This window comes from Pezoporus wallicus, unplaced genomic scaffold, assembly GCF_028554395.1.
Source record: "Pezoporus wallicus isolate ANWC-B61680 ecotype Strahan unplaced genomic scaffold, APGP_CSIRO_Pwel_v1 contig_14531, whole genome shotgun sequence".
In the NCBI taxonomy this organism is placed as follows: domain Eukaryota; kingdom Metazoa; phylum Chordata; class Aves; order Psittaciformes; family Psittacidae; genus Pezoporus; species Pezoporus wallicus.
In genome coordinates, this window is record NW_026641338.1 from 22,991 (window position 1) to 45,922 (window position 22,932).

Sequence of the window (22,932 nt, forward strand, 5' to 3'; positions counted from 1 at the left end):
CCCCCCTTTCTGGTGTAGCCCAAATAGGGGCACCAAGGGAAAGCACATTGGGTTGGGGGCTTATTCCCACCTCAGCTCTAGGCACCGACTGAAGATGCCTCCACTGCAGCACTGGCTGCATCCCTGCATCCCTGGCCCTACACAGGGGTCCCCCTCTAAGGATACCCAAGCTTGAGGGATGCAGGGAAAGGTGACCAAGGGCTGTCAATGGCATCGTCCTTGGGGAGGAGGTGGGATGGGGATGGGGATAAGGATGGGAATTGGGATGGGGTGGACAGGATGGAAATGGAGATGGGATGGGATTAGATAGGTTGGGGATGGGGATGGGGTGGGATTTGATAGAATGTAATGGGGATGGGATTGGTTAGAATGGGATGGGGAAGGATGGCAATGGGATGGGATGGGGATGGGATAGGGGTGAGAGGCAGGCCTATGGCTGTTCCCTGCTCCCTTTGCACTGCAGCCCCAGTATCCACCCCATGCCTCCTGCAGAAGGGGCACCAGGGTCTTCTTCTCCCCCCGGACCTATTGGTGTCCCCCCACCATGAGCTCTCTGGGGCCATTGGAAGCTTTATTATGCCCATGGTGATGCTGCCTGCAGAGGCCCTCTGACAACTCCAGCCCACTGGCCTCCATCCCTTTATCCCCTCCCAACCCATCTCTTCCACGTCTCCTCCATCCCCTCACGCATCCCCTGGCAATTGATGGGGGGGGGGGAAACCATCATTAGGAGCCCCATCAAACATCAGAGACCGGTTTTATTTGCCACCAAAATCGAGATGTAAATTAAAAGTAGGTAAACGAAGAGAACCAAAAACCCAACCGAGGTCAGCTCCGACGGGGGACAACGGCATCCCACGCGCCACAAAGGAGCCAAAGGAATGGTCCAAACCATGAGAACCAAAGAGGGAAAAAGAGGAGGAAAGAGGCTGGAATGGCTTAAACCAAAGAGGTGGGGACGGAGGACGGAGGCACCGGGTCACAGCTCCCCCGAGGTCTTTATGACGTGGAAGAGCGTGACGTTGTAGATGACCTGGTGGCCGTTGTTCCAAGTGTAGAGCACCCTCTCCCGCGGGTTGTAGTCCAGCATGGATATGTGGGAATACTGGTTGTGGAAGGGGATATCCGTGTACTCGTAGCTGGAAGTGTTTGTGTAGTAAGCAAAGTAGATCTTGGCGCCGGCCAGGTGGGAGTTGGTGACGTAGAGCGTGCCGCAGATGATGAAGGACTCGCCGGCGCTGCGCTTCGGGTAGCCGGTGTCCCAGCTCCACAGCACCTCCAGCGTCTGCGGGTCCATGCGGCTCACCACGATGTTGCCGGCGTTCTGGTTCGTGGTGTACACGGCCCAGAGCCCGTTCTCGTCCACCATGAAGTCGATGTCGGAGAAGCCCCCCCAGGAGTAAGGGAAGGTGTTGTTGTAGCCGGCGCCGGGCAGGCTGCGCTGCACCAGCACGCTGCGGGAGCGGAAGTGGTACTTGACGGCGATGTTGCTCTGGTACTTGTTGTAGTAGAGGGAGCCGTTGTAGACAACGTGCCCGGTGCCGGCCCAAGGGTGAGGCAGGAGGTGCTGCACGAAGTTCTGCCCCGTCACGAAGTCGTTCATGGTGCGAAACTCCAGCACGCGCCGGCCCTTGTAGTAACCGTCCATGTACCAGACCTGTGGGGCAGGATGGGGCACGGGGAGGGAGCCGTGGCCACGTGTCCCTTGCACACGCATCCCCGCCCAGCACGTGCAGGCACGTGGCAGGGAGTGTGCATGGGCGTGCGTGTAACGCGTGTGCATCCGTGGGTGAGCATCAGTGCGTGAGCGACGTGTGCGCATCGATGTGGGTGCATCAATGTGGGTGCATCAGTGTGGGTGCATCAGTGTGGGTGCAACGTGTGTGCATCAATCTGTGTGTAATATGTGTGCATCGGTGTGGGTGCATCGATGTGGGTGCATCAATGTGGGTGCATCAGTGTGGGTGCATCAGTGTGGGTGCAACGTGTGTGCATCAATCTGTGTGTAATATGTGTGCATCGGTGTGGGTGCATCGATGTGGGTGCATCAATGTGGGTGCATCAGTGTGGGTGCATCGGTGTGGGTGCATCAGTGTGGGTGCAACGTGTGTGCATCAATCTGTGTGTAATATGTGTGCATCGATGTGGGTGCATCGATGTGGGTGCATCAATGTGGGTGCATCAGTGTGGGTGCATCAGTGTGGGTGCAACGTGTGTGCATCAATCTGTGTGTAATATGTGTGCATCGATGTGGGTGCATCGATGTGGGTGCATCAATGTGGGTGCATCAATGTGGGTGCATCGGTGTGGGTGCATCAGTGTGGGTGCAACGTGTGTGCATCAATCTGTGTGTAATATGTGTGCATCGATGTGGGTGCATCGATGTGGGTGCATCAATGTGGGTGCATCAGTGTGGGTGCATCAATGTGGGTGCAACGTGTGTGCATCAATCTGTGTGTAATATGTGTGCATCGGTGTGGGTGCATCGGTGTGGGTGCATCAGTGTGGGTGCAACGTGTGTGCATCAATCTGTGTGTAATATGTGCGCATCGATGTGGGTGCATCAATGTGGGTGCATCAGTGTGGGTGCATCGGTGTGGGTGCATCAGTGTGGGTGCATCGGTGTGGGTGCATCGGTGTGGGTGCATCAGTGTGGGTGCAACGTGTGTGCATCAATCTGTGTGTAATATGTGTGCATCGATGTGGGTGCATCGGTGTGGGTGCATCAGTGTGGGTGCATCGGTGTGGGTGCATCGGTGTGGGTGCATCAGTGTGGGTGCAACGTGTGTGCATCAATCTGTGTGTAATATGTGTGCATCGATGTGGGTGCATCGGTGTGGGTGCATCGGTGTGGGTGCATCGGTGTGGGTGCATCGGTGTGGGTGCATCAGTGTGGGTGCAACGTGTGTGCATCAATCTGTGTGTAATATGTGTGCATCGATGTGGGTGCATCGGTGTGGGTGCATCAATGTGGGTGCATCGGTGTGGGTGCATCGGTGTGGGTGCATCAATGTGGGTGCATCAGTGTGGGTGCAATGTGTGTGCATCAATCTGTGTGTAATATGTGTGCATCGATGTGGGTGCATCGGTGTGGGTGCATCAATGTGGGTGCATCGGTGTGGGTGCAACATGTGTGCACCAGAGTGTGTGCAATGTGTGTGCATCAATCTGTGTGTAATATGTGCACATCGATGTGGGTGCATCGGTGTGGGTGCATCAATGTGTGTGCATCGGTGTGGGTGCAACGTGCGTGCACCAGTGTGTGTGCACCAGTGTGTGTGCATCAATGTGTGTGCAATGTGGGTGCATCAATGTGTGTGCAATGTGTGTGCATTAGTGTGTGTGCATCAGTGAGTGTGCAATGTGTGTGCAATGTGTGTGCATTAGTGTGTGTGTGCACCAATGTGTGTGCATCAATGTGAGTGTGCAATGTGTGTGCATCAGTGTGTGTGCATCAAGGTGTGTGCAATGTGTGTGCATCAGTGTGTGTGTGTGCATCAATGAGTGTGCATCAATGTGTGTGCATCAATGTGTGTGCACCAATGTGTGTGCATCAATGAGTGTGCAATGTGTGTGCATCAGTGTGTGTGTGCATCAATGAGTGTGCAATGTGTGTGCATCAGTGTGTGTGTGCATCAATGAGTGTGCAATGTGTGTGCATCAAGGTGTGTGCATCAATGAGTGTGCAATGTGTGTGCATCAGTGTGTGTGCATCAAGGTGTGTGCATTAATGTGTGTGTGTGCATCAGTGTGTGTGTGCATCAATGAGTGTGCAATGTGTGTGCATCAGTGTGTGTGTGCATCCAGGTGTGCGCACCAAGGTGCCTGGACCCCAAGGACTGTGCCCCGTGGCGCACGGACCCCAAGCATCCCTCATGGGCACCAGGCAGGGCCGTTTCCCACCCATCCCCATGGGTGCCCTGTGCCTCTCACCCGGGTGTCGGCGCTGGGCGTCATCGTGTCCGTCATCCACGACCCGAAGCGGGATCCGGATGCTCGGATGGTGATGGGGTTGCTGACGCCCGTCAGCTTCCCGCAGCCTGGAATGGGGCAGGGAATGAGTTTGGGGTGAGGGATGGGAACCACGGAGCCCGATGCTGCCTGGTTCCCCCTGGTCCTTGAGCAGGGAAGGGACCATGCCTCCCATCACCCCATGGACCCCCAGGAGTCTCAGGGGATGGGGACCGGCAGCAGGATGGGGAATGCTCATGGAAAAGGCACCGGCGGCGATTCCTGAGCACGGGAAAAAGGGGGGGGATCGTACCCAGCTTCTGCATGCAGGCGTGCAGCCGGGCCTCCAGCATCAGCACCCGCTGCTGCAGCTCCTCGTAGTCGTAGGCCCCCATCTCCTCCTGGATGGCCAGGAGGCTCCCGGAGAGGTTCCTCACCTCCTCCTTGAGGTGCACGATCAGCCTCGTGTCCGACTTGTACTGGTCCAGGACGGGCATCAGGGGCAGCAGCTCCGTCATCTTGTCCTTGAGCTCCTGCGTAAGGGGTCACAAAACACCCCCAAGTGAAACCCTTCCTGCAGCCTCCTGGTGCCTGTCCCCATGGCTGTGCCCCTCTGTCCATCCCCAGCACGGCAGCATCCGTGGTGGCTGGTCACAGAGTGATGCTCTGCACGGGAGGGATGCAGGAAAGGTGCTGGTGCTGGGGGGGGGGGGGGAGCAACAGAGCTCTAGGTCAGGACCAGGGTGGCAAAATCACTGCAGGGATGCTCAGCTCTGGGATCTCCATAGGGATGCTCAGCCCTGGGATCACCACAGGGATGCTCAGCCCCGGGATCACTGCAGGGATGCTCAGCTCTGGGATCACCACAGGGATGCTCAGCCCCAAGATCACCACAGGGATGCTCAGCCCCAAGATCACCACAGGGATGCTCAGCCCTGGGATCACCACAGGGATGCTCAGACCTGGGATCACCATAGGGATGCTCAGCTCTGGGATCTCCATAGGGATGCTCAGCCCTGGGATCACTGCAGGGATGCTCAGCTCTGGGATCTCCATAGGGATGCTCAGACCTGGGATCACTGCAGGGATGCTCAGCTCTGGGATCTCACAGGGATGCTCAGCTCTGGGATCACCACAGGGATGCTCAGCCCCAAGATCACCACAGGGATGCTCAGCCCTGGGATCACCACAGGGATGCTCAGCCCCAAGATCACCACAGGGATGCTCAGCCCTGGGATCACCACAGGGATGCTCAGCCCCAAGATCACCACAGGGATGCTCAGCCCTGGGATCACCACAGGGATGCTCAGCTCTGGGATCACCACAGGGATGCTCAGACCCAAGATCACCACAGGGATGCTCAGACCTGGGATCACCACAGGGATGCTCAGCTCCTGGATCACCACAGGGATGCTCAGCTCCTGGATCACCACAGGGATGCTCAACTCTGGGATCACCGCAGGGATGCTCAGCTCCCGGATCACCACAGGGATGCTCAGCTCCTGGATCATCACAGGGATGCTCAGCCCTGGGATCACTGCAGAGATGCTCAGCTCTGGGATCACCACAGGGATGTTCGGACCCCAGGAAGCCGTGGATAAACCCAGCCCGTGCCAGGCACCGCGTGAACACGGCAGGGAAGCAGCAGTGGGAAGCAGCAGTGGGAAGCACAGCAGGGACCTGGCCCTGGCTCCGAGCCGCTCCCCCAGGTCTCCTTTGCTCAAGGACGCTGTAAATCCACATCAAACCCGTCCCGCTCCGCATCCCACAGCTCAGGGGGCTTCCTGGGAACGAGCCAGCCCCTCTCCTCCTTCCTCTCCCTTCATTCTCCCAGGGCAGCATTCCCGTGTCCCGGTGGGATCGCATCCCGGAGCGGGGCTCAGCACCTCCCGCTGTGATCAGACCGGATCAATGTCTCGTCTGCAAGCTCAGTGCCTGGAGTCCACCTGAGCATCCTCCAGCCCATTCCCGTGCCAGGAGCCGGCTGCTCTCGAGACAGAAACGCTCTTTACTTGTCAGGATGAAGCCTTGAGGCTCCCAAAATAACCCAGTGCCCGGCAGGGGGGGTAATGGGATGTTCTGGGGACAGCATTGACTCGGAGGCGGCATCGATCGGCGCAGGGCGCTGGTGGGATCACGGCTTTGCCAGGGAATGTTGAATTAAAGATGTCTGTTTGCAGCCAGATGGGCTGGGAATCGGCCACCTCTGCCCTAGGATCACTGCAGGGATGCTCAGACCTGGACCACCGCAGGAATGCTCAGGTCTGGGATCACTGCAGGGATGCTCAGACCTTCACCACCGCAGGGATGCTCAGTCCCAGGATCACCACAGGGATGCTCAGCCCCAGGATCACCACAGGGATGCTCAGCCCCAGGATCACTGCAGGGATGCTCAGCCCCAGGATCACTGCAGGGATGCTCAGCCCCAGGATCACCACAGGGATGCTCAGCCCCAGGATCACCACAGGGATGCTCAGCCCCAGGATCACCACAGGGATGCTCAGCCCCAGGATCACCACAGGGATGCTCAGCCCCGGGATCACTGCAGGGATGCTCAGACCTGCACCACCGCAGGGATGCTCAGCCCCAGGATCACCGCGGGGATGCTCAGCCCCAGACCACCACAGGGATGCTCAGTCCCAGGATCACTGCAGGGATGCTCAGCCCCGGGATCACTGCAGGGATGCTCAGACCTGCACCACCGCAGGGATGCTCAGCCCCAGGATCACCGCGGGGATGCTCAGCCCCAGACCACCACAGGGATGCTCAGCCCCGGGATCACTGCAGGGATGCTCAACCCTGGGATCACTGCAGGGATGCTCAGCCCTGGACCACCACAGGGATGCTCAGCCCCAGGATCACTGTAGGGATGCTCAGCCCCAGACCACCACAGGGATGCTCAGCCCCAGTATCACCGTGGGGATGCTCAGCCCTGGACCACCACAGGGATGCTCAGCTGGGGATCACGGGATGGGAGAGGCATCGGAGCTGGATGGACTCACCTGGAAGCTCTTGGCATTGAGGCTCTTCTGGCTCTCAGCAGCCACCTTCAGCCTGGAGTCCAAGCCCTTCATCAGGGCCTCGGTGTTGCGGACGTACTGGAGGTCCCGGTATGTCCGGAGGTCCAACACTTCCATGGACTGGGAAATGTTCTGCACCTGCACCGAGGGATGGGGGGATAAAGCCCTTGCTCTGTTTAAGCCCTTTGCTGCTAACAAATGGGGAAGGAACATCCCAGTGCTCCCATCCTCCCCACACCAGTGGCCAAAAAGGAGCAGCCCCTTCCCCCTGCAGCATCAATCAGTGCGTTTTACTCCTGCTTCTGCTGTGATTTGGGTTTTAAACACACACACCCCCCCCCCCCGCCCCAATCAATGCATTTTCACTCCTTCATTCCATCAGCAACCGAGGTTATTTTACTTCCAGGCTTCCAAATGACACCGACGTGATCGTGTTCCTCAAGCACTGATTTATTTATTAGCGCCGGCCCCGCTGGTATTTATGGAGCTGTGGAAAGGAGCTGCTCCAGAGGAGGGGGTGCAGCGCCTTATAACAAAGGTTTAATGGGGTTTGTGGTGTGGGAGAACGTGGGGAATGAAGGGAGCTCTGTCAGGAGCAGAGCCCATAAGGAGGAGATCGGGAGCATGGAGCCACTGTGGGAAACCACCCGGCTTCCACTGGGCATCGTTTTGGCTCATGGGATGTGATCCCGGAGCTGGTTCCAAGCCGTGTTTGGTCTGTGTGGGGAGGGCACCATGGGAAGGCTCTGCGCTGCGGTGACACCGTAATGGGTGCAAATGGGGTGCTCGGAGCAGCGAGCAGCAGGATAGGACTTCCAGTGCCTAAAGAGGGCTATAGGAAACCCGGAGAGGGGCTTTGGACAAAGGATGGGGCAATGGGAACGGCTTTAACCTGCCAGAGGGGAGATGGAGATGGGATCTTCCCTATGAGGGTGCTGGGACACTGGGATGGGTTGAATGGAGAAGGTTTCGATGCCCCATTCCTGGCCAGGTTGGAGCACCTTGCTCTAATGGAAGGTGCCTCTGCCCATGGCAAGGCCATGGATGAGCTTTGGGATCCCTTCATCCCCAGCATCCCCATCCCCAGCATCCTCATCCCCATCCCCATTGAGTTCAGCCTCACCTTCTCCATGAGCTGCCGGAGCTGGTGGCTGCGCAGGTCCCGGGAGCAGGAGCCCTGCACCGGGATCACGGCCGTGCACAGGCATTTGCCATCGGGGGCTTGTGCCGAGGTGTAAACCTGCCAGCCCTCGTCGGGGCTCTGGAACAGGGTCTGCGGGACACAGCACAGAGAGGGGTGAGATGCTGGAGCCGCAATTCCCGGTGCCCGGAGCATCCCAACCCCTCCGGTACCCACAGGGGCTATAAGAGAGCTGGGAAGGGGCTTCCTCGTTCTCATCCCATCCCATCCCGCTCTCATCCATTCCCTCCTTCCAGGCTTTTTATCCAGGGTATTTAATACCCCCCCCCAAGGCTGATCCCGCTGTAACCTGCTCCAAACAGGGTGATTTCAGCTTCCTGGCTGCGAAATGACAGTGGGAATGATGAGGAAACGCTCTTCATCACCTCCCACCTTCCTCCCTCCCCTCCTTCCCCTTCCTCTTCCTGTGTTATTCCCCACTAATAAATAGACTTGACGAGGCAGGAATTTCTTCAGCTGCAGATGGAGCGGAGCTACGAGTATGGGTTGTTAATTCCTTCCCTTTGCATCCCGAGTCCCTTTGGCGGTGGTGGTACCCGGCCATCCAAGAATCCCCTTTTCCCATCCAAGCATCCCCTTTTCCCATCCAAGAATCCCCTTTTCCCATCCAAGCACCCCCTTTTCCCATCCGGTTGTGGCTTTTCCAAGGATATGGGGGGGGGGGGACGGGGACCACTTCAGCCTCTGCCGCCCATTCCCTCTTTCCAGCTGCATCCCACCACATTCAGCCGCAAAAGCAAGAGGAAAAGCATCATTTCCCTCCCTGCCTCCCTTCTCCTGATGCATTCACGCCACGATCCGCCGGTTTTCCATGGGGCCTTTTAGCGTTTCATGGGGAATTCATAATGGTTCATTATGAAAATGAGGAGCAAACTCCTCGCTCTCCCAAGGAAGGGGGGGGGAACCATCCCTTCCCCTGCAACAAGCTGGGGTCCACGCTTGACTCCAGACGTTTCATATGGAAGGGGTTTATTGGATGCGGTGGGGGCCAAACCCGGCTCAGGGCCGGGGATAAATGACCTGGAGGTGCTTTAAAACCTGCTTTTAACCCAGGGGAGGGCAATAAAGGGCTCATTCAGCCCAGCGGAGCTGGTGCTTGGTGATGCAGGGGACCAGGAGTGGTCCCTTTGGATGCGGTCGGCATCGCGCCGGAGGATGGCACCGCGCCGGCTGCAGCAGGTGAACTGATGGGTGCCTCCTCATCGCATCCCCACGGTGGGAAAGGCTCCCCACATCCCAAAGCCGGGGTGCAGGAAGGGCTCAGCAGCCGCATCCCGCAGCTCCCACCCCATGGAGCACCAAAAGCTTCGTTTCTGCCCCCAAAATGAGCCGCGTGGAGCACCAGGAGCCGCCGAGGACCCGTTTCCCTTTAGGCAGCAGGCAGACATCAATACTTTATGGAGGGCTAATGCATAATTGATGCCGGGATCCAGGGCTGCAGGAGCTCTGCAAGCTGCCAAAGCTGCTCCCCCTGCACCATTGGGCTTCATCCAGCGCTAAAAGCTGGGGTTCATCCCCAGCACCCCGGGATGCAGGCGAGCGCTGGACGGGGAGGGGGGGGGGGGGGGATGCGATCCGGTCGCATCCAGCCCTGCGGAGCATCCCATGGGGTGGAAGTGGGGGCAGCGCTGCCTACGCCTGCCCATTGCAGTGCCCTGGGAACGGGGGGGGGAGCCCCGGCGGCATCAGCTGAGGTTAAACGCAGCCTTTGCAATTAATAACGGGGTTATTAATTAGAGCTCCCTGCATCCCTCGGCTCGGCTGGGGGGGGGGGGGGGGGACACGGGACTGATGCTACCGGAGCCGGGGGGGGGGACGGGGGAGCTCTCGGAGCATCCTAACCCCTCTCGGGGGTCCACAAGCAGGCAGAGCCGGGGTACGGGGGTCCCAGGACACCCCGGATCGGCGCCGCAAGAGGCCACCGCATCCCTGCTCCGTCTTTGGGAGCCGCTGCAGAGGATGCTCCGGTATCCGGTGAGTCGGGAACCGGGATCCCCCGGTGCTGGTGATGGCGAGGCCTGGGGCCGGGGACATCCAGCTCCCGACAAGGAGCCGCTGTCGCCGGGAGCAAGGCACCAAGGCGAAGGGGAAGGGATGCGCTGGGGACCAGCGGCACCGGGGTAAGGCGCTGCTCGGCTGAACCCGGCTCCCGGTGCAGCCGCATTAACGGCGGTGATTGATGGCGTTACAAGGAGCACCGAAGGGTCCTTAATGAGGAGCCAATTACCGGGGCCGCCGTTAATTGCCCCTCGCAACGCGCCCGGTGAGACCCCGGCGCCTCGCATGGGGATGCGGCGATGGAGGCAACAGCATCGTCTGCGCTCATCCCTTGGGAACGGTCCCCATCGGGGTTCCCTATGGGATGGGGTCATCGGGGCTTGGATTGGCATCAGCCCAAGGCAGTTTGATCCCAAAGGACCCAGCACCCCCAAAACCTGCCCTCACAATCACACCACCCCCCCCCCTTGCTCTCAGTGGGGTCAAGGAGAATTTGGGGTGCCCCGAGGATGGGGAGGGAGAAGCCCCCAAGCACCGGGACCCAGGGTGCGAACCAAGGGGTTCACCCCCTCCCCTGGCCAAGAGCACCCCCAGGGGACCTGTGGGGGTCCAGACCCCCCCCCCCCCCCCCAGCCCCCAGGAACGGGGGGAAAAGGGGGCTGAGGAGCCCCCCATGGGGGTCTTCTCCATTGGAAGCCCCCAGCTCCTATGGGGGGGTCCCTTTAAGGGGATCCCTGTGCCTGAGGGGGGGAGGTTCATGCCCAGGAATCCCCAGTAGAGCGGGAGGGGGGGTCCCGGTGCACTTTGCTTTGGGAAAGGAGATATTGGGGTGCCCATGAATGGGGGGATGCGGAAAACGAATGGGGGTCCTCATAAGAGGGGGGGTCCCTGTGCACTTCCTTTTGGGAATATGGGATGCTCATGAATGGGGGGTAAGGAGAAGGCAAATGGGGGTCCCTATACCCAGGAGGCGATGGAAGAGGGGGGGTCTCGATGTACTTCGCCTTGGGAATATGGGGTGCTCATGAATGGGGCTATAGGGGGAAGGCGAATGGGGGTCCCCATACGCAGAGGATGGAAGGGGGGGTTCTCGATGCACTTCCCTTTGGGAATATGGGGTGCTCATGAATGGGGGGTAACGGGAAGGCGAGTGGGGGTCCCCATATGCAGAGGACAGAAGACGGGGGTCCCGATGCACTTTACTTTGGGAATATGGGGTGCTCATGAATGGGGGGGTAAGGGGAAGGCGAATGGGGGTCTCCATACGCAGAGGACAGAAGAGGGGGGGTCCCGATGCACTTCGCTTTGGGAATATGGGGTGCTCATGAATGAGGGTCCCCATACCCGGGAGGGATGGAAGGGGAGGGGGTCCCGATGCACTTCCCTTTGGTAATATGGGATGCTCATGAATGGGGGGTAATGGGAAGGCGAATGGGGGTCCCCATACGCAGAGGATGGAAGGGGGGGGGGTCCTGCTGCATTTCGCTTTGGTAATATGGGGTGCTCATGAATGGGGGGTAATGGGAAGGCGAATGGGGGTCCCCATACGCAGAGGATGGAAGGGGGGGGTCCTGCTGCATTTCGCTTTGGTAATATGGGGTGCTCATGAATGGGGGGTAATGGGAAGGCGAATGGGGGTCCCCATCCCCGGGAGGTGATGGAAGAGGGGGGGTCCCGCTTCACTTCTCTTTGCGAGCAAAGGGGGAGGACGTTGGGGTGCGCAGAGGAAGGCAAAGGGGGGGGGTCCCCACACCCGGGGATGATGGGGATGGGGGGGGGCGGTCCCGATGCGCTGCATCCGCGGGTGCCGGTACCGGTGGCGCAGCATCCCGGTCATTCCCCCCCCATCCCCATCCCCGTTCCCGGTGCTCCCTTCCCCGGTACCGGGGGGCACTCACGATCTTCTCGGAGGTGCCGGCCCGGGACACGGCGGTGCCGTTGAGCCCCACGAGCGAGGGCAGGGTCTGGGACATCCAATTGGTGACCATGGCCATGGTGCTCAGCACGGCCCCGATCTTCAGCAGCGGCACCGTCATTTCGCCGCCGCCGCCGCCTCATGCCCATCACCCCCCCCCTCCCTCCCTCCCTCCCTCCCGGTACCTCCCGTTTAAACACCCCCCCCCCCAACCCTCTCCCTTCGGGTCCCTCCCGTTTAAACGCTCCCAACACCACCACCACCCCCCCCCCCGGTACCGTGGTACCGGTAGAGCCGCCTGCGAGCTCGCCCTTTATAACGGGGCCGGCCCCGCTCCGGGGGTGACGTCGGCACCGCTGCCCCCCCCCCCCCCCCGCCAGCCCCGGTACGGCCCCGGCTTGGGGCGGTCCCAGCCGGTGCGGAGCAGGGGATGGGGAGCAGGAACCACGGGAACCCCGGTTTGGGGGTGCGGGAACCCCATAGATCCTAATGGAGGGGAGCAGGAACCCCATAGATCCTAATGGAGGGGAGGAGGAACCCCATAGATCCTAATGGAGGGGAGCAGGAACCCCATAGATCCTAATGGAGGGGAGCAGGAACCCCATAGATCCTAATGGAGGGGAGCAGGAACCCCATAGATCCTAATGGAGGGGAGTGCAGGAACCCCATAGATCCTAATGGAGGGGAGCAGGAACCCCATAGATCCTAATGGAGGGGAGCAGGAACCCCATAGATCCTAATGAAGGGGAGCAGGAACCCCGTGGATCCTAATGGAGGGGTGCAGAAACCCCATAGATGCTAATGTAGGGGAGCAGGAACCCCCTGGATCCTAATGTAGGGGAGCAGGAACCCCATAGATGCTAATGTAGGGGAGCAGGAACCCCATGGATCCTAAGGTGGGGGTTCAGGACCCCCGGTTTGGGGGTGCCGGAACCCCGTAGTTCCTAATGTAGGGGAGCAGAAGCCCCCTTCTCCCCCTTACTTTAGTGCAGTCCCAAGGACCTGCCCCCCCCCCCAGCCTGATGTGGAAGCTGCAGCACCCCCAAATCCTCATCTCCATCCTCTCTGCAGGGACACCCCCCTCCCCCCCCCCCATCGCCCCCTCCCCTGGCAGCGGGGTCCCCCCGGACCCCCCCAAACCCCTTTGGGAGCTCAACCGGGGGGTGCCCACCCTGACCCCCCCCCCCCCGGTCCCCCCTTTGAGCATCCTCGCCCCTCTTCCGCCTCCATCGCCCTGCGCCGCGGTCCCGCAGCGCCACCGCGTGGGGACACGGGGGCAGTGCAGGGGTCCCATGGGGAAAGCCCCCCCCAAAACCCCTCCCCGGACCCCCCCAGTGCCCCCAAACCACGGGTTTTGGGCCCCCCCCCCCCTCCCTCGGCTTTTGGGGTAACCATGCCCAGGGACGAGGTGGGAGTCACCTCTAAGACACCCCCCCCCCCCCAAGCACCCAAAGTGGGGATGCGACCCCATAGGGGACCATTGGGTGTCCCCGTTCTCTGCCCCCCAACAAGGGGCGGCCACATCAAGGACCTGGTCTGCGGGGGGTCCCACCCCACATCTATGGGGCAGAGCTTCCCACCCCCCATCTCACACTCAAAGGAAAAGGGGGGGGGGGCGCACAGGGGTACCCCCAAACCTCCCCCATCTCTTCCTCGCCTCATTGCAGTGCCCCCCAAGTCATTGCAACACCCCTCCCCAGACCCACATCCTGCCCCACAAAAGAGGGCGATTTTGGGGTCCCGCATCCCCGCTGCTTGGGGGTCGGAGCCAAGCAGGGGCAGGACCGCACTGGGGACCCCATCCCAGCCCCAAACCGGTTCCAGCATCGCGATGGCACCCCCAAACCTGGGGAGGGGCTGCAGGGGGGAACCCCGCCTGCCTGCCCCCACTCATGCATATGCAACAGGCTGCAAAGCGGCCACTGAATATTCATCAGGGAAAGGCTCCATTGCCAACAGCGCCAGGGCCCTGGGTGGCCCCGACCCACACCGAGACCCCCCCCCCCCCAAAGCAGCCCCATCCCTGATCCCGGTGGCATTCCCAAGGGATGGAGCCACGGAGCTTCCCCCTCTCCTCGACGCCTCCACCGCAGCGCATGGACCACGCATCCATCCCCGCGCATCCCTATGGGGGGAAGCGGAGGGGGGGGGCACCCATAGGGTACCACCATAGGGTATCCCTATGGTGATCCACAAGCAGCATCCATCCCACATCCACACCCAGCCCTTGGGATGCATCCCGGCCTTTCCCAGCCCTCATCCATGTGCTGCTCCCACCCACGTGTCACCACCGCGCCGGGTCCGGGGGGGGGGGGTGTCCCATGGGTGCTGATTGATGGGGGGGGGGGAACACATAGGGATGAAGCCAAATCTCCCCCCCTTTCATTGAGCACAGGGAGCACCGCAGGGTCCCGGTGCTACCGGAGGTAAGGGGGGAGAACGGAAAGGAACCGATCCCCCCCCCCCCCCCCGCACCCCGGAACCGCCCCGCTCCGCTGCGCCCCCCCCCTGCCCTCACCTGCATCGCGGGGGAACCGGCGGCGAGGAGGAGGAGGAGGCCGGGGAGGAAGCGCATCCTGAAGGCACCGACCCCGGCCGCCGTTACCGGAGCCGCTTCAGCGCCGCCGCAGCCGCATCCCCGGGCCGGGCCCCTCCGCCGCCGCCTTTATCCGCGCCGCCCCCCCCCCCCCCCCCCCCACCTCCTTCCTCCCCTCCTCTTCCTCAGCCCCGCTCCGGTACCGGCGGCTCCCGCCTGCAGCAGCGGCTCCGGTAACGGGCGCTGGAGGCGTCGGAGCGGGCCGGGAGGGGCGGAACCGAACCGGGGGAGCGAAGGAAGCGGCCGAGCATCCCCCCCCCCCCCCCCAACGGGCATCGCTGCGGGGTTGGGGGCACCGGGGATGGGGATGGGGATGGGGGGGGGGGCGGTCCCGGTCCCCGCTCCGAGGTCCATGGGGATGGGGGGGGATCGGGGGGGGATCCATGGGGGGATGGGGAAGGGGGGGGGGGGAGGATGCTGGGGAGCAGCCTCAGGGTGTCACGAACCCCCCCCCCCCAAACCTGCCCCATTTCCATGGAAACCATCAAGAATTGGGGGTGGGAGCCGCTTGCAGACAGGTTTATCAGAGAGCAACCGGGGCCGAGGCAAGGTCCCGACCCCCCCCACCCCATCCCCCAGTGAGTTTGGGGGTGTCCCCCCCCCCCCCCACTTCCCACCCCACCCCCAGCACAAGGTGATTTAACCCATCCCATTGTCGGGAATGGGCTGCAGCGAGGGCACGTCCAGGGCTTCCCTATGGGAGCGTTGTAGCACCATGGGGAAGGGGGGGGGCTGTCTTGAACCCCCTCTTTACTTTGTGTGTGTGTCCCCCCCCCGTATAAATAAGGGGGCTCCATGCAGGCAGGAGGGGCAGCTCCGAGTCCTGAGTATTCCCTGGATCAGCATTCTGGGCACAGGGAATGGCGGGGGGGGGGTCCCTGCTCCCGACCCCATCCCATCCATCCCATCCCATCCCATCCCATCCCATCCATCCCATCCCATCCCATCCCATCCCATCCCATCCATCCCATCCCATCCATCCCATCCCATCCCATCCCATCCGATCCCATTCATCCCATCCCATCCCATCCCATCCATCCCATCCCATCCATCCCATCCCATCCCATTCATCCTATCCCATCCCATCCGATCCCATTCATCCCATCCCATCCGATCCCATCCCATCCGATCCCATTCATCCCATCCCATCCGATCCCATTCATCCCATCCCATCCGATCCCATCCCATCCCATCCCATCCCATCCCATTCATCCCATCCCATCCGATCCCATTCATCCCATCCCATCCGATCCCATCCCATCCCATCCCATCCGATCCCATTCATCCCATCCCATCCGATCCCATTCATCCCATCCCATCCGATCCCATTCATCCCATCCCATCCATCCCATCCCATCCCATCCATCCCATCCCATCCCATCCCATCCCATCCCATCCCCATCCTGTTCCATCCCATCCCATCCCATCCCATCCCATCCCATCCGATCCCATTCATCCCGTCCCATCCCATCCCATCCCATCCGATCCCATCCCATCCCATCCCATCCGCCTCAGCCCCTGAAGCAGACGGGGCCGAGCTCGAAGCCGAACTTCTGGTGGGGGGCTCCGAAGTCGAGCACGGCCACATCCAGGAGGGGGAACCGATCCACCCGGGATGAGGCCACTTCCAGCACCGTCCGCTCCCGGCCGCGCCGGCCCTGCGGGAAGAGGGAGATGAGCGGCACCCATAGGAGAACGTTGGGAATGGTGAGCCTGGAGCAGCTTCCATAGGGAGTCAGGTTGGGAACGTTGGGAATGGTCAGCTTGGAGCAGCTTCCATAGGGAGCCAGGGTGGGAATGATGAGCTTGAAGCAGCTCCCATAGGGAGTCAGGGTGGGAACGTTGGGAATGGTGAGCTTGAAGCAGCTCCCATAGGGAGTCAGGGTGGGAACGTTGGGAATGGTCAGCTTGGAGCAGCTCCCATAGGGAGCCAGGGTGGGAATGTTGGGAATGGTCAGCTTGGAGCAGCTTCCATAGGGAGCCAGGTTGGGAACGTTGGGAATGGTCAGCTTGGAGCAGCTCCCATAGGGAGTCAGGGTGGGAATGTTGGGAATGGTCAGCTTGGAGCAGCTCCCATAGGGAGTCAGGGTGGGAACGTTGGGAATGGTCAGCTTGGAGCAGCTTCCATAGGGAGCCAGGGTGGGAACGTTGGGAATGGTCAGCTTGGAGCAGCTTCCATAGGGAGCCAGGGTGGGAATGATGAGCTTGAAGCAGCTCCCATAGGGAGTCAGGGTGGGAACGTTGGGAATGGTCAGCTTGGAGCAGCTCCCATAGGGAGCCAGGGTGGGAATGTTGGGAATGGTCAGCTTGGAGCAGCTTCCATAGGGAGCCAGGTTGGGAACGTTGGGAATGGTCAGCTTGGAGCATATGGAGCCAGGGTGAGAATGTTGGGAATGGTCAGCTTGGAGCAGCTTCCATAGGGAGTCAGGGTGGGAATGTTGGGAATGGTCAGCTTGGAGCAGCCCCCATAGGGAGCCAGGTTGGGAACGTTGGGAATGGTGAGCTTGGAGCAGCTCCCATAGGGAGCCAGGGTGGGAATGTTGGGAATGGTGAGCCTGGAGCAGCTCCCATAGGGAGTCAGGGTGGGAATGTTGGGAATGGTCAGCTTGGAGCAGCTCCCATAGGGAGCCAGGGTGGGAATGTTGGGAATGGTCAGCTTGGAGCAGCTTCCATAGGGAGCCAGGTTGGGAACGTTGGGAATGGTCAGCTTGGAGCATATGGAGCCAGGGTGAGAATGTTGGGAATGGTCAGCTTGGAGCAGCTTCCATAGGGAGTCAGGGTGGGAATGTTGGGAATGGTCAGCTTGGAGCAGCCCCCATAGGGAGCCAGGTTGGGAACGTTGGGAATGGTGAGCTTGGAGCAGCTCCCATAGGGAGCCAGGGTGGGAATGTTGGGAATGGTGAGCCTGGAGCAGCTCCCATAGGGAGTCAGGGTGGGAATGTTGGGAATGGTCAGCTTGGAGCAGCTCCCATAGGGAGCCAGGGTGGGAATGTTGGGAATGGTCAGCTTGGAGCAGCTTCCATAGGGAGCCAGGTTGGGAACGTTGGGAATGGTCAGCTTGGAGCATATGGAGCCAGGGTGAGAATGTTGGGAATGGTCAGCTTGGAGCAGCTTCCATAGGGAGTCAGGGTGGGAATGTTGGGAATGGTCAGCTTGGAGCAGCCCCCATAGGGAGCCAGGTTGGGAACGTTGGGAATGGTCAGCTTGGAGCAGCTTCCTTAGGGAGTCAGGGTGGGAACGTTGGGAATGGTCAGCTTGGAGCAGCCCCCATAGGGAGCCAGGTTGGGAACGTTGGGAATGGTCAGCTTGGAGCAGCTTCCATAGGGAGCCAGGTTGGGAATGGTCAGCTTGGAGCAGCTCCCATAGGGAGTCAGGGTGGGAATGTTGGGAATGGTGAGCTTGGAGCAGCTTCCATAGGGAGCCAGGGTGGGAATGTTGGGAATGGTCAGCTTGGAGCAGCTTCCATAGGGAGCCAGGTTGGGAACGTTGGGAATGGTCAGCTTGGAGCAGCCCCCATAGGGAGCCAGGTTGGGAACGTTGGGAATGGTCAGCTTGGAGCATATGGAGCCAGGGTGAGAATGTTGGGAATGGTCAGCTTGGAGCAGCTTCCATAGGGAGCCAGGGTGGGAACGTTGGGAATGGTGAGCTTGGAGCAGCCCCCTTAGGGAGCCAGGTTGGGAACGTTGGGAATGGTCAGCTTGGAGCAGCTTCCATAGGGAGCCAGGTTGGGAACGTTGGGAATGGAGAGGAGAAGCTGCGTGGAGACCTCGGAAAGGGGCTCCAGGGATGCTTGGAGAGGGATCTGCATCCGGGAGTGATGGGTTCCAACTGAAACCTGGATGTTCAGGCTGGAGATGAGGAAGGGCAGTGGGACACCGGGATGGCTTGAATGGAGAAGGGTTGGATGCCCCATTCCCCCAGCGGGAAGCATCCCTGCCTACGGGTGCTGAGCTCCAGGGCCCTTCCAACCCATCCCATGGCTCCATGGACGCCGGGCTGGGGATGGCGGGGGGATAACGGCGGGGACGGATGGAGCCCCGGACCTGGCAGCCGTCGTGCAGGGCCCGGATGGGGTCCATGGGGTGGTTGTAACCCAGCTCCTCCTCGTTGGCCCCTCGGAACCGCAGGGCCCTGGCGAAGGAGCCGGCGCCGGCATCGAACCAAGCGGCGGCGTTTTGGCAGCTCAAGGTGAAGCTCTGGCGGGCGCCGGCGCTGAGCAGGCGCAGGAAGGTGAGCTGGGACACGGGCACGGCCTTCCCATCCGCATCCACGTAGGAGAACTGCAGGGAGAAAGGGATCTAATGGGGATGCCCTGCGTGGGGGGGGCTGCTGCATCCCCCCCCCTTTGGCCTTGCACCCACCTTCCTGCCCCGTTTGAAGGTGCTGAACCACGTCCCCGGCTTCTCCTTGCTCCAGGCAGCCAAGCGGACCTGGGAGGAGGATGGAGACAGCGTTGGCTTGGGGAGGGGAAGCTTTTCCAAGCCCTTTTCCCCCCTTGGAATATCCTAGAAGAGTGTGGGTTGGAAAGGACCTTAAGATCATCCAGCTCCAACCCCCTGCCATGGGCAGGGACACCTCACACCGAACCATGGCACCCAAGGCTTCATCCAGCCTGGCCTTGAGCACCACCAGGGATGGAGCATTCACAACCTCTTGGGCAACCCATTCCAGTGCCTCAGCACCCTCACAGGAAAGAATTTCCTCCTTAGATCCAATCTAAACTTCCCTGTTTCAGTTTGAACCCGTTACCCCTTGTCCTGTCACTGCAGTCCCCAATGAAGAGTCCCTCCCCAGCATCCCTATAGCCCCCTTCACACACTGGAAGCTGCTCTGAGGTCTCCCCGCAGCTTCTCTTCCCCAGGCTGCACAGCCCCAACTTCCTCAGCCTGTCTCCATACAGGAGCTGCTCCAGCCCCTGAGCATCCTCGTGGCCTCCTCTGGCCTTGTTCCAACAGCTCCACGTCCTTTTAATGCTGAGGCCCCCAGAACTGCACCCAATGCTCCAAGTGAGCTCTCACGGGAGCAGAGCAGAGGGGCAGGATCACCTCCTTGGCCCTGCTGCTCCCATCCTTTGGATGCAGCCCAGGATACGGCTGCTTCCTGGGCTCAACCCCCCCCCACTGCCCCCGGTTCACGTTCAGCTTCTCATCACCCAACATCCCCCCCCCCCAAGCCCCTTCCGCTGCTCTCAACCCCTCCTGCCTGTCCCCGCTCACCGCCTCCAGGCTCCTCTCCGGCCCCAGACAGGTCTCGCCGCCCGCAGTGAAGTTGCAGAACACCCGGAAGGCATCGCGGGAGCAGCCCTGGTTGGGATCGATCCAGTACTCCCCTGGGAAGCGCAGCGCCGTGGGCAGGCGGTCCAGAGACACCCCCGGCCCCGCAGCATCCCCGCATCCCCCTTCCGAGCTCACCATCGCCGAGGTGCGGGTGGCAGAGCCCCAGCTCGCTGCAGACCCGAGCCGGGCTCTCGGCGGTCCCCAGGGGCCTCCGGAGCTGCTCCACTTCGGTGCGGAGGGAGCGGAGCGATGCCAACGCCTCCTCCAACCCCTCGGGAACCGGGGGGGGCTCCTGCTCTTCCCCTCGGACTCCACCGCTCGCCCTGCGGTGCCTCCGGTGCCCCATAGAAGGCAGCGGCTCGGCCGGGGGGCCCTGGGATGCAGGAGGAGGAGGAGGATGTAGGGGTGGTGGTGGGGGGGAAGAAGGGGGCAGCGATGGGATAAGGAGGGGGGAATGGACCAGGAGGTACCAGAGCATCCCTTTACTCACTGGTGGTCCCGGGGGGCCGGGGGGGCCTGTGTCACCTCGGGGACCAAGAGCACCCTGTCAAAGGAGAGGACTCAGCATCAAGGTACCCACTGTGGGCAATGGGGAAGGATGGGACCCCCCCTCCCACCCCAATTCCCCCCCTCCCCCAGCACTCACCTGGGAGCCTTTGGAACCCTTCTGGCCCAAGGGACCCTGTGGGGAGGAGAAAGGTGCTGGATGAGGACCCCATTGCAGCATCCCAGGACCCCTCATCGGAGATACTCACCGAGAGCCCGGGGGGCCCAGGGGGTCCGGGGGGGCCCATGGGTCCAGCCAGGCCCTGGGGGGAAGAGGCAGCATCACCACTGGGCTCAATGGGGGGGAGCTTGGACCTTGCAGCTCCCCCCCCCCCCCCCAAACTTTCTCCATTCACCCCGAGCTTGGGGGTGACACCAAACACTCACAGGGTCCCCTTTGGGTCCGGGGGGGCCCTGGATGCCGGGGAGCCCCTGGTCTCCTTTCTCCCCCATCTCTCCTGGTGGTCCAATGAGGCCGATGAGGCCAGCGTGGCCCTGGGGATAAAGGGCAGTGGGGGGCAGCCCCAGGACAGGGGTTGGGGGGGGGGGGGGCTGCTCAGGGACCCCCCCAGTTTATGCATGAGCATCCCCTCATCCCACCTTGTCTCCTTTGTGGCCGGGGTCTCCCTTGAGGCCGGGCAGCCCCACAGGACCCTGCAAGAGGGTGAGGGATAGGGTTGGGGTTGGGGTTGGGGTTAGGGGTTAGGGTTAGGGTTAGGGTTAGGGTTAGGGTTTAGGGTTAGGGTTAGGGTTAGGGATAGAGTTAGGGTTAGGGGTTGAGGTTAGGGGTTAGGGTTTAGGGGTTAGGGTTAGGGGTTGGGATTAGGGATAGGGTTAGGGTTAGGGGTTGGGGTTGGGGTTAGGGGTTAGGGGTTAGGGGTTAGGGTTTAGGGTTAGGGTTAGGGCTAGGGTTTAGGGTTAGGGTTAGGGTTTAGGGTTAGGTTTAGGGTTATGGTCAGGGTTTGGGTTTAGGGTTAGGGTGAGGGTTAGGGTTTAGGGTTAGGGTTAGGGTTAGGGTTAGGGTTAGGGTTTAGGGTGAGGGTTAGGGTTAGCGTTTGGGTTTAGGGTTAGGGTTAGGGCCCTAACTCACCATGGGGCCGGGGGGGCCCACTTGTCCCGGAGCCCCCAGCATCCCTTGTTCGCCCTGGAAGAGATTCCAATGTTCCCCAATGAGGCTTCGCCCCCATCCGAGCTGTGCCCCCCTCCCACCCCATAGTGTTAATGGTGGGGTGTGGGGGTTCCCAACTCACAGCAGGGCCGGGGATCCCTCGCAGCCCCTCGGGTCCCGCTTGTCCCGGTGCTCCCTGGGCTCCCATGGGTCCCGGCTTCCCCGGTGCCCCCTCGGTGCCAGGGTGTCCCTGGGGGCAGGAGGACAGAGCTGGGTCCCACCGGATGCACTGGGATTGGGGTGGGATTGGGGGGGGGGGTGTCCCATTGCTGCTCACCTTGGCCCCCTTCTCACCCTGCTGGCCCTCGCGCCCCATGGGTCCCGTGGGTCCCTGGAGGGGGGGAGAGGGACACCGGGAGCTGCAGCAGCCCCGTGTCCCGTTCCCCCCCCCCTCCAACCTCGGTCCCTCCCCACATCACCCTGCCCCTACTCACCCTGCGGCCGGGGGGGCCTGGGGGACCCGGCTCCCCCGAGGCACCCGGAGGTCCCTGCAATGGAGCCAATGGGGTTTGGGATGAGGGAATCCCACACATGGGAATGGGGGGGGGATGTCCAAGAGCCCCCCCAGTGCAGGGGGGAATGTGATCAGGACCCCCCCCAAGTTGCACCACTCACAGGCAGGCCGGGGTCCCCACTGTCACCCTTCTCTCCAGCAGCTCCTTCCAGACCCTGCGATGGATGAGGGATGGATGGATGATGGATGGATGGATGATGGATGGATGGATGATGGATGGATGGATGGATGGATGGATGATGGATGGATGGATGGATGATGGATGGATGGATGATGGATGGATGGATGGATGGATGGATGATGGATGGATGATGGATGATGGATGGATGGATGGATGGATGGATGGATGGATGGATGGATGGATGGATGGATGGATGGATGGATGATGGATGATGGATGGATGGATGGATGGATGGATGGATGGATGGATGATGGATGGATGGATGGATGGATGGATGGATGGATGATGGATGGATGGATGCATGGATTGATGGATGGATGGATGGATGATGGATGGATGGATGGATGGATGGATGATGGATGGATGGATGGATGGATGGATGGATGGATGGATGGATGGATGATGGATGATGGATGGATGGATGGATGGATGGATGGATGGATGGATGATGGATGATGGATGGATGGATGGATGGATGGATGGATGGATGGATGGATGGATGATGGATGGATGGATGGATGGATGGATGGATGATGCATGGATGGATGGATGGATGGATGGATGGA

General features: G+C 61.1%; 2 protein-coding genes across 3 annotated transcripts in view; both read right to left on the reverse strand.

Annotated features, from left to right (window-relative positions):
• Positions 1–905: 905 nt before the first annotated feature.
• OLFM2 (olfactomedin 2) lies at positions 906–14,672 on the reverse strand. 2 transcript variants are annotated; one of them, XM_057423154.1, is made up of 6 exons: positions 14,604–14,672; positions 8,095–8,244; positions 6,954–7,109; positions 4,265–4,484; positions 3,934–4,040; positions 906–1,657 (listed from the first exon to the last, which is right to left on the reverse strand). In XM_057423154.1, the coding sequence occupies exons 1-6, from the start codon at positions 14,658–14,660 to the stop codon at positions 980–982; spliced, it is 1,368 nt and encodes a 455-aa protein (XP_057279137.1). In that variant the 5' UTR covers positions 14,661–14,672; the 3' UTR covers positions 906–979. The 2 variants fall into 2 exon arrangements, with proteins under 2 accessions (XP_057279137.1, XP_057279136.1); XM_057423153.1 differs by lacking the exon at positions 14,604–14,672 and adding an exon at positions 12,069–12,246.
• Positions 14,673–16,192: 1,520 nt separating this feature from the next.
• COL5A3 (collagen type V alpha 3 chain) overlaps positions 16,193–22,932 on the reverse strand; it is a gene marked incomplete at its 5' end in the record, with an annotated part of 30,286 nt that continues 23,546 nt past the window's right edge. The window contains 15 exon segments of the mRNA XM_057423157.1: positions 16,193–16,339; positions 18,725–18,961; positions 19,043–19,111; positions 19,898–20,010; positions 20,093–20,330; positions 20,418–20,501; positions 20,604–20,639; positions 20,713–20,766; positions 20,891–20,998; positions 21,104–21,157; positions 21,594–21,647; positions 21,754–21,861; positions 21,949–22,002; positions 22,106–22,159; positions 22,287–22,340. Of these exon segments, the coding sequence (XP_057279140.1) occupies positions 16,193–16,339; positions 18,725–18,961; positions 19,043–19,111; positions 19,898–20,010; positions 20,093–20,330; positions 20,418–20,501; positions 20,604–20,639; positions 20,713–20,766; positions 20,891–20,998; positions 21,104–21,157; positions 21,594–21,647; positions 21,754–21,861; positions 21,949–22,002; positions 22,106–22,159; positions 22,287–22,340 (1,464 nt within the window).